General features: G+C 39.6%; 1 protein-coding gene across 1 annotated transcript in view; it reads left to right on the top strand.

Annotated features, from left to right (window-relative positions):
• Positions 1–376: 376 nt before the first annotated feature.
• ngfra (nerve growth factor receptor a (TNFR superfamily, member 16)) overlaps positions 377–11494 on the top strand; it is a 52388-nt gene continuing 41270 nt past the window's right edge. The window contains exons 1-2 of the mRNA XM_028455553.1: positions 377–757; positions 5070–5232. Of these exons, the coding sequence (XP_028311354.1) occupies positions 719–757; positions 5070–5232 (202 nt within the window). The 5' untranslated portion in view covers positions 377–718. The remainder of the gene's footprint in view (positions 758–5069; positions 5233–11494) is intronic.

The raw sequence follows: 11494 nt of genomic DNA, 5'->3' as shown, positions 1-11494 counted from the left end.
TGCAGTTTGGGAGAAGTTTTGGATGCAGTGAAAACTCGGGGTAAGCCACCATGCGCCCTATATTTCCATTTTTTTCTCAAAATTTCAACTTCATTCTTGATCTTCTTTTTTACTATGGACTTTATGTTTTGTTCAGCGCGTTGAGATGACTTTGTTATATTTTGCGCTATATAAATAAAGTTCAATTGAATTGAAAAATTTGACCAAAATTATTTCCTCCATCAAAATTGGCCCTAATCCTCTTCCGCAATTATTTTTCTGTTGAAAATCATGATGCTGATATCGCAGACCGATTTTGGTCCGCGGGCCTTGAGTTGGACACACGTGTCTTACTGTTTGCCCAGATGCGAACACCTGGCTCTCTGCACTAGGGACCAATGTGAGTGCGTCAGGCAGTGATGCGGGTCTGTTAAAAAGCTGAAGGGAGGGGCGGGCAGGGGAGCACCGGGTGATAAACCGGATTCAGGACGAGCCCCCCTCTTCTCCCCCTCCCTCTGCAGTGCACTTGCAACCCAGCAGCTCTCCGCACTCTGCACGGATCGCTCTCCTCTCCTCTCCTGTGTCCGGTGCGCACCGACAGCCGGGGACTGGCGACGCGTCATGGTGCGAAAGCATTGAGACAAAATACCGCCTCGCTGGGATGGAAGTGAGTTTTCCTGCTGCTGTTTCTGCTGCAAACTGATCCGACCCCAAAGTGAGTCCCGCACACTGAGCCAGGATGACTGCTGCCTACCCGCTGCTGCTCCTGTGCGCTCTGGTAAGTTACCAGCTGCTACTGTACCTGCGCGCTTACAGGAATTAATCCTCCAGTGATGCACGGGCATTACTCTACACCACTTTTTAGTGACGTCATAAATCATTTTCGTTCATAATTTCTCTAAATGTACACAACAGTTAACCCCAAACCATCCTGAAAAAACTATTTTGAATGGTTTTTAATGCTTTCTTACACAATTATTGCGTCATTTGAAAAAAAAAAGTCAATAGGTAAAAGGTAGAAAACTGATCAAAAATTGTGTGTGTGTGTGTGTTTGTGTGTGTGTTCGTGTGTGTTTGTGTGTGTGTCCATGATTTGATTGCACTCCAGATTTCTGTCCAAGGTGCAGGAAAAAGAAGCTTCAGTGTCCTCCTGTCCCAGAGAGGATAAACCAATCTATAGATAATTCATTGATAAACACATAATCTGATAGATATGATCGATCCAACTAAACTGATCCCACACTGTACAATATTACAGTATATTTAAAGGGCATATGTTCTTGTTAAACAACTAAAGCTGCATGCATGTATAAACACACATCAGCTGATTTGCCTTTTAACTTTTATACGCACCCTCATACGCACACGCAAACGCACACATGCATGTTTGCTCAAATCTCGCTTGCTTGGTTCTTCTTCAGTCAGAAAAGGAGAAAAAAAAAAAAAAAAAAAAAAAAAAAAGTTAAACAGCATTGCTTGGCTCTGCCTGTGGAAAACTGAGGTTCCAACTTCCCATTGGGATGCAATCAGACGTTCAGGAACATGGGAACGTTCTACTGGCAGACGCCTTGTCTCAGACTGTTGGTGTTTTGGGATATTTTGCAGGAATAGATAAGAATTCTGCAGCTCACAGTCACAGACAAGTCAGAGCTACAATTATTTCCAAGATTTCATGAGGTAATAAAAAAATATTCTGCTGGAAGCCACTTTGCCCTAGAAACACTAACTTTCCCCATATTTGAGAGTATAATTTGCTTTGTGTTTTATTGTTTGAGCTAAAAATAGACTGAAAGAAGTGCACCGACCCATCCTAATTAAACAAAGCAGTCGTCCTAATGACTTTCTTTGCTGAGAATGTTGAAAAATGTGCGTGTGGGTATGAGTGGGTGGTGATAGATGGCAGAACTCTGGACAGCAGCTGGTTTAATTGGGCTGTGTGTGATCAGCCTTCGGACGAGTGTGGGGGGACACTGTTATGACAGCTGGCTGAAAGACGATTGATGGACGCTCTCGCACTGTGGTTGAATTAAATTTAGAAATAAAGCCACAAGTTGAGCGTGAAATTGAGGGAGTACAAGACAAGCGTATCAGAGCTGGATGTTTTCTAGTGCGTCTCTGAAGATGATTCCCCCTGAACAAGTCATTAATCTCTGTTGGTGTTGAGTGAAAACTCCAGAGATGACAGAGAACAGGAAGCTGCTACTTCATTCACTTGTATGTAGAGGAATATATAGGAATGCAGCCAAAGTTTGCACAACCATAGGTGGAGTTTGAGATTGTTGGCCCAAAAAAATACAACTAAATATAGAGACCATGTCAAAATTCACGCCAACCACAATGGCCACATTTACATGGGAGCTTTAATTACTCTTTAAAGCAGAATAAAAGTTAATTCCTCTTTAAACTGGCCTCGTAAACACTTAATTCCTAATGTTAATTTAATTCCGAATTAAACTTAAATCCGAATTAGGTGGCTGGTTTATTCTGATTTTAATTCCAAATGAAATAATTCCTCTATTTTGTAAACACTTAATTCCTCTTTAAGTTAATTCTGGTCGTTCTGTGCATGCGACTTGCCGCTATGACTCGCTGGTGACAGCATAATCCAAGATGGTGGCCCAGAGACTAATTTATTTAATAAGAGCTTTAGAAGACATGGATATAATGAAATGAAACACCAGAGCTTCACTTGTGACGCACGGATAATTATAAAATTATTTTTTCACTCAACATCCTGTGTAGGGCTGAACAGTTTTGGAAAATAATCGAATTGCGATTTTTTTCCTCGATATTTCCTCGATTTAATATGCAATAATTTTTTCAAGGGCCTCTTGTCATGTATTTTTCAATGAACACAAGCAATAAGTCAATCTGTTTCATAATAAACAATTTCAGATTTATTTAAACTTTAAATAAATATAAAATATACATTTTAAAGCACAGATTACAACAATAAAAGAAACAAGTGTCTGGCTTTACCTCTTCAACATATCTAACTAACTTCACATTTCATGACACATGTAAACATGTGGACTGCACTTCTTAAACACTCTGAACTTAACAGGACAGTACAAGACAGGACAAGAAAATAAAAAATAAAAAAATTGCAGCTTTTGCGATTAGATGCATTTTATGATATAGCGATAATATCGCAAATGCAATTAATCGTCGTTTTGCCTTAGTTCTGTGTAGTGGAGGCATATCTGCTATTGCATTAACCACTGGCTTTGATTGACCAAAGTACGGACTTCTATTTCCCTGATGTGAAGAAGAATTGCGCAACAGAAGAAGAACCAAAGTCGCATGACTCAAGCGCCTTGTATTTTTAAAAGAAGAACAAATGAAATCATATATTTAGTACAGTCCCTGTTTTATGGCACTTAAAATATATGTATTTTATCATACATTCTATTAAGAATTGTATTTTTTCAAATGAGTTTGGAAAAACTGTGATGAAATGCTTCCTCTATCCACCCTTCCCGGCAAACTTTGAGTATGTCTCCAACATGCACAGAATGAATCTGTGTTGAGATAACATGTTGGCAAAGTGGGAAGTTTTTCCGATATGAGAACATAGAAGGCAGGGAATGTGGAGCAGGAGTGCGACTGCTGCTCAGGGCATGAATTTCTGAATGAAAAAACAGAGTCGTCAGAGAAGGAGGGGGAGGGGGGATACTAAAACTGTTTTGTTTACTCCTGAGAGGAGGGGAGAGGGTGACAAAGGGGAGGGGGAGGCAGATAGATGCTGATACCTGGGGCTACGCACAATTTACGCAGCGATGGAACAATGTCCACAAATGAGAGCGTGCGTGAAAAGCGCTGCTCAGGAGCTCAGACCTGCTGGATGATGGTCAGTAGATCATCTTCAAATGGTGCTGATCGACTGATTGACAGACGCTGCTGCTGCATTCATTTAGATCAATGCCATCAACAGATCAATAGGACGGTTTCTGTCCAAATCTGCCTGTTTTTAAGAGCAAAGTTACAGGACCTAGCGGAGCACCCACATTCAATTAGGGGGGAAAAATGTACGTTTTAGGTAAGATTTTAAAGTTTTTTTTTTTTTTAAACAATATTTTTGGTTATTTATTTTGTTTTCTACATTATTAAATGTTTGTACAGCAGACAGAGAAGTCCACCAGCCTCCAATTGAACTTCTCCAAATGTCATTTTGTGCTTCTGTGCACTCACCTCTCCACATTGAACGAGCAAAATGCTAATATAAATAGGGCGGTCTCTCAACCACGTCAACCACGGCAGGTGAGAAAAACGGCGCCACCTAAGGAATTAGGGACTCACCTGGTTTACCACCCTTTATTTCAGATCTTAATGAATCCGCCCCATAGTGTAGTAATAATGGGACACTCTCAATATCGCCTGGTGAAAATCACCCAAACTTGTGCCTGTAGGAAAAAGTGGGCTTTGGAGAAGATAGTGAAGCTCACCCGGAACCCAAGAACCTCTGACAAACACAACTTCATGAAAATATTGTAAATACGTTTGCTCAGGTGGAAATCACCCTCCGATAGTGTTCTAGGGTTAACACCAGACCAGATGAGAACTAATGCTGTAAAAAACAAAACAAAAAACAGAGTTCAAGAAATGAATGAATGAGCGAATGAACACATAAACATGTCCATGTGTGTATGAGGTGACAGGAAGCACAGGCGAACCCACACCAAGTCTCACCTTTAGACATTAATTAGGAGCGGCATGTGTGTAGTTCTGTGCACGCTGGATTTTATGCTTCCTGCCTGGGCTGCAGTGTGTCAGAAGTTTACTATTATAGCTGATGTGTGTGTGTGTGTGTGGGGGGGGGGTTATTAGAGGCAGTTTAGATGACCACCTCGCTCAGAGTACGTCCGATACAGGCAGCGACAACATGATTTATGATGAATCCTGATAGCTGTTAGGTTTGAGGGACAGGAGAGACACCTGGAAGTCATTTTCATCAATTTGTCTTTGTGTGTGTTTGGCGGTCCAGGAGTGTGTGTTTGTGTGTGTGTGTGTGTGTTTGTGTGAAAGTTTACTTCCAGACAGCTTGTGCTGGTGCTGCTCTGATGATGTGTAATGTTGTTCCACTGTGCTAGGTGGCGTTATTGCTGGCGTCTAAGACTGAGCGGGCCGTGATAGTCCCCTGTGACTCTGGTCATTACACCAACAGTGGGGAGTGCTGCGAGGAGTGTCCACCTGGAGAGGGAGTGGTCAAAGAATGCGGGGAGACACAGACAGTCTGTACCCAGTGTTTGGACAGTAAGTACACACACATTTTTTTTTTTTTTTATTCCTTTTATTGCTTTGTTTCTTTTGGGGTGTTCAAATAAAGTTATTTTAAAAACAAACAACCAAATCCTAACAGGATCATAAAAGACATGAAGCTCAAACTTTCCTTTTAAAGTTGTTAAAGATTTGTTCAGTAAGTGTGGAAAAAGCAGCAAAAACATTTATAGACATATGATATTTATAAATTAAAAAAATACCAGTAATGCTTTACTTGAAGTTTTGTACATAAGGCTGACATTACTTTGTCATTATCTGTCATTAGCACGAATAAGGAGTCATAAAGGCTGCCATTAAGTGTTGTTTGCTAAATATGACACCTTTAGAGCTATGTTGGCATTTTTTGGGTTAGGTGGAAGGATCTAGTGGGGTTAGGTAGGGTTAAGGTTAGGTTTAAGGTTAGGGTTAGAGGCTAGGTAGGGTTAGGGTTACGGGCTAGATAGGGTGAGGGTTACGGGCTAGGTAGGGTGAGGGTTATGGGCTAGATAGGGTGAGGGTTAAGGGCTAGATAGGGTTAGGGTTACGGGCTAGATAGGGTGAGGGTTACGGGCTAGGTAGGGTGAGGGTTAAGGGCTAGATAGGGTTAGGTTAGGGTTCTTTAAAAATAGCACTGGCCAAGGACATCCTCTCACCCCCAGGTAAGATATCCCCTTTATCATTTTTAAAAAAAATTTAAAAAGTAAATTAATAAAACAACCAGTTAGGGTTAGGGTTAGGTTTGGGAGGGGCAGTTAGGGTTAGGAAGGGGGTAGGGTTAGGTTAGGTTTTAAGGAAAGGAATAGGGTTTTAAAATTTAGGGAAGAGAAGGGGGTCAGGGGGATCCAGAGGTGAGAATAATAAACAGTGGAATAACTAATAAATATATATTCTAAGATAAGACATTAAAATTGGTTAAAACTGGCTCCTCCCTGAACGTTATAGGTTATTGTCCTGTTGGATTAAATCTAATAAAGGTTGAGAGAGTGAGGCCGGGTTGGGTTCCCATAGTGAGGGGGCTACAAAGGGCAACCTGTTGTGATTATTGGTAAAATTGAAGTGTTCTGAAATTTTTAGTTTATTGTGGTATAGGTGAATGTCTTTACGGAGTTGGAGTATGTTAGGAGGTTTTGGTGTTGGAATGAATAAGGGTTACGGGCTAGGTAGGGTTAGGGTTATGGGCTAGGTAGGGTTAGGGTTATGGGCTGGCTCGGTAGGGTGAGGGTTACAAGATAGGTAGGGTGAGGGTTACGGGCTAGGTAGGGTTAGGGTTACGGGCTAGATAGGGTTAGGGTTACGGGCTGGCTAGGTAGGTTAGGGTTCTGTAAGGGTTCACCTTACAGGCTAGGTAAGGTGAGGATTACAGGCTAGGTAAGGTGAGGATTACAGGCTAGGTCGGGTTAGGATTACGGGCTAGATAGGGTTAGGGTTACGGGCTGGCTAGGTAGGTTAGGGTTCTGTAAGGGTTCACCTTACAGGCTAGGTAAGGTGAGGATTACAGGCTAGGTAAGGTGAGGATTACAGGCTAGGTCGGGTTAGGATTACGGGCTAGGTAGGGTTCGGGTTATGGGCTGGCTAGGTAGGGTTAGGGTTTGGATAACCAACGGCTCCTAATGAGAGCCTTCATGACACCTTATTCATGCTAATGACAGATAATGTCGGACTATCTTACAGATTGTAATGTAACAAAACACCATCAGGTCCTATACAGGACTTCTCATTCTAAAAGGCGGGATCACTAAAATTGAGATATTGTTTCCATGGTAACCTTTTCATTGAATCAAACTTGCTCCCCAGCAGGATAGATATATATTAGGCCCAAGAATCACTGTGTGAGCTGCAGACAGAGAACAAGGACATGGTTGGATGCTTTCAACCATGTTCAAAAAGGAAAAGGGATTGACAGTGGTGCCAGGAATATGTCAGTAATCATTTCAGCTGGAGGTTGAATAGTTTATTTTTGTGGTAATGAGTGCTGGGGGGGACTAACATTACATTCAAATGTAACACCAACCAAGACTTGTGCTCCACATTCTGATAGTGAAACCAACTGTAACGTTTCATAAATGCGTTGAAAGGCATAGCATTACAAAATATTTCCACACGTTATGAAACGTGTGCTGTTCCGAGTGAGAAATACACACACGTTTCACTTTCAGTAACACACGCGTCTTCTCCACAAAGCTTACTGTCAACAGCTTTCATCCTGGTTATGGTCTGTTTCCAATATGTCAGTCTGAAAACGTGCTTTTATTACACATGCTCAGGTGAACAAATGCTTAAACAGATTGGAAATGTAACCCAAAACATCAAAAGTCAGTGTTGCATTAAACTTCCTCCAAAAGCATCAAATGAGAATGGATTAAATTCAACATGGAAACAATCAAAAAGGAACGTATTCATGTGCACAGCTGGGAAGTGACCGAGAAACGACATGTCACCAATAGGATTACACGTGTCTGATTATTTACACTTACGTCATCTTTTTACACACATTCACATTCGGCTTGTAATACAAACATAAGGTTGTAGAAACCTTTACTTTCGTAAAGTGTATGATTTACCCTTTTTTTCAAGCACCCCAAAGCAAAATAAAAAAGGCAGGAATTTATTATGTTTGATGCTCGTAAGTGGCTCCAAATGTGTTCGCTCAGAGATCAGCTCAGGCTGTGAACCATTAGCACTCACTCCACACATCCAACCTAGGAGACGTGCCAGCATCCAACCAGCAACATGAAGGAGAGAAGGAAACAATGAATGGCAGATAGATGATGTTAAGTCTAACCGTATCTAATCAAAGCAGCTTTCCCTTTCTCTCTCTCTCTCTCTCTCTCTCTCTCTTTTAGACCTATGTGGTGCAGGTCTGTAGCTTTGTCAATGTGTTAAGTCACATGTGTCAAACTCAAAGCCCTTTAGACCAGCGATAAGGTTTTGCTGGCCCAGGACCCAAAAGGTTTTGTAAAAACTCCGATACAGCCTCCATTTTTCACCAAAATAAATAAACGTGTCCTGGTGTCACGGTCTGAGTTTACCTCGTACTGAAATCGATTATGAGCATATATGTGCATGCGCGCGTATGTAACCCTAGCCCTAACCTTCACCCTAATCTAGTTTAATAAACTAATAAAACACGTGTTCGTTCACTTTGAAAACAAAAATAAACAAAACTGAATTATTACTTTTTTGTAGCAAAAATTCATTTTCAGGTAGTGCGCATGCGCATATATGCTCATAATCGATCTCAGTACGAGGTAAACTCAGAAACAGTATTTAGCGCAGTGGTTATCATCCTTTTATGGATCGTGACCCCATTTTGATATCAAGAATTTCTGGCGACCCCAAAGACATTTTTTTTTCTAAAATTTGTTTTTAATCATGTTTGAGACATTTTGTTCGTTTACTGCATTTTAGTTGAACTCGATTTATATTTCACAAAGTAAAGGTATAGAAATACAAAGACACATTAAACAACCATTTAAACAACATGATTACAAAAACAACAAAAATGTGCGTTTTAATTAAAAAAAGGATAATAATTAAAAAATTTCAGAACTCTTATTTTAATTTCTCAGAAATTTCAGGCAACTCCACACAGGGTTCTGACCCCAAGGTTGAAAAATACCAATTTAGTGGCTCCTGATTAGATTGTGTTCATAGTTTTTATCATTTCCGGTCATCTTAAATATATGAAATAAACAGCAACTTTTTGAACCATTTAGCAACAAACCATGTTTAAAAAAACACGTGAATTTCTTTTTGTGACTTTTGACCAGATTTACAGCAATATTTGTGATATTTACCTTTTTCTCAAAAATATGTCAATGTTAAATCTAAATATTAAATCTAAATCTAAACGTGAAATTTAAATCTGAATGCGAAACGTTGAATCTAAATCTAAATGTTAAATCTAAATGTTAAATCCAAATGTTCAATGTTGTCTATCTACACTTGTCACCCCATACTTAATCTGCTAAAATCTTGATACTGTATCATGACTTTTAAAGAGTTTCTTGTTGTGTGATGGTTTATGAATAATAATAAAAAAACAAACATTTGACAAGTCTTTGGTAAAATAATTTCACTGCTGTAAACTGAACACCCTTTGCACCATATCTAACATAATGGGAGAGCGATCAATATCAGCGTTCACGGCTACGCTAATGGTAGAGCGTAGTAGACGGAGACTGACACAAACACTTGAACTAATAGCGACGCAGCCCCTCTAGCCATCTACTTCTGTTTTTATTGAACACTTAGAGTTTAGATAACATGGCTGCTTTTCACATGGTTGACAAAACATACTCTCAGTGTGTGTGTGTGTGTGTTGATCAGTGGTTGTGAACGTTTTTAGAGGTACTTAACCCTGCATGTTTCATCAGTGCATTCACTGAACCCTTCGTAATTACCTCTGCGGAGGAGGTTATGTTTTCACCAATGTTTATTTATTCGTTTGTTTGTCTGTTAGTAGGACTGAGCCAACAGTGCTTAATAGGTTTTAAACCACCATGGAAGATTCCATTACATTTTGGAGGGGATCCGGATGAATATAACGATTCTGGATCAGTTTCAATAATAAAAAAAAAATCCCTTTTTTTTATTATTGGCAAAATTTCAAAAAGTCATATCGCAGCTCGAACAATCTTTATGAAATTTGACTCATTTATGTTGGGTTGGTTCTTCATTTACCTTACAGATTTTCATCCAGATTGGATTTCATTGCAAAAAATGGAGGTGCCCATTTATTTCAACCTGTTGGTTATCATTGGGGATCATTTTCTCCCAAGTCTTTACAGTGTGAATCACTGATTCACAGATCACTGCTCTTATTGGAAAAATAGAATATGATTTATTTCAAACATATGAAGATATGTATTATATATTAGGGGACACTCACGTAAGCTTGGGCTGTTTTTTGTATTTTTTTATTTTAGAACATTTTACAATATTGCCATAATAATTTTGGAAAAATTGAGACTTCTTTTAACAATTTGGATAAAAAATTTGATTAGGAAAATGTAAGAACTGCTTATTTTGTGAAGCTTCATTGAATTTGTGTATTATTTCGGAGAAATCTACCAGAATTAGTTAAATGGTAAATTACACAATTATTCATGGTTTTCCTGACTTTTTTTTTTATCCCTGCTGCGGGCCAAATTTGATGCTCTAAAGGGCCGAATTTGGCCTCCGGCCCTTGAGTTTGACATGTTCTAGTTGGTTGAGTTTATTACTCCTAATAAAGCAATAAGGCCGGACTCCTATCCAGTTTTAATTATGATCATCTTTTATAATTTAGTATTCAGACATTTTAGCTTTTATAGATTTATCTCCTTTATTTGGTCCTCCTGTAATGAAAGAGCTGCAGCAATGATTACAAATGGCAGAGAGCCAAGTCTTTACATTTATAGCACAGCAGTGGGAACAAAAGTCATCGAGTGCTGTGAGTCAGCGTCATATAAAACAACTCTTTCAAAGTCAAAGTTAAGAATTTCAGTAGTTTTAATGTTATTTACATTAAAAATGAGGAATACTTTGACTTCCCCCTGCGTCAGGACTTAAAACACTTCCTTGACGTCATGAGGAAATTTCCCTGAAGGTTTTTACTTATCTTGGAAGCACAGGCGGAGAAAACCAAACACCGGTCCGAATCCAAATACCATGGGCCTGTCCCTCAGGAATACTGTTTTGATGGATATTTTTCAAATCCCTCCATCAATTCCTTCTGTACAGCACCACCAAATCCCACCATGTCTTGTTTCTTTTTACCCCCCTAACTCCCTATTTCTCTCACCATGACTCATCCTCTGTATTATTGTATAAAAATAGCATTAAAAAGGCATGTCCCAAAGGGCATGATCTGCTCGCTCATTTATCAAGCGCACCGTTACATCAATGGCTGCATCTGCTCATTTGATCCTGCTAATTAAACACAGTTGAAAAGCCTATTGTACACGTTAATAGTGAGCAATTATCCTGCTCTGCATTACAGAAACAGTGTGTATACTGGAGGTAAACAGTAAACACAGATACTCACACTTCACGTCAGGGATGCACTGGGACAAAAACTCCGCCATGGCATTTTCTGTCCAGACCAGCCCACTACATTATCAGCGACACCACATAGAAGCCATTATTAAGTCAGTGATGCTCAACGTATGGCTTTTTACGTCTTAATTTTAGTTATTATTCCCCTAGAAAAACTTTTTTACTCCTTTTTACCTACCGTATTTAGGGCGCTATTTTTTCCTTTAAAGTTGATGTG

This window comes from Gouania willdenowi, chromosome 8 (genome assembly GCF_900634775.1).
Source record: "Gouania willdenowi chromosome 8, fGouWil2.1, whole genome shotgun sequence".
Taxonomy (NCBI): Eukaryota; Metazoa; Chordata; class Actinopteri; order Blenniiformes; family Gobiesocidae; genus Gouania; species Gouania willdenowi.
Note: the sequence above shows the minus strand (reverse complement) of the source record. Positions and strands in the feature narration are given on the sequence as shown.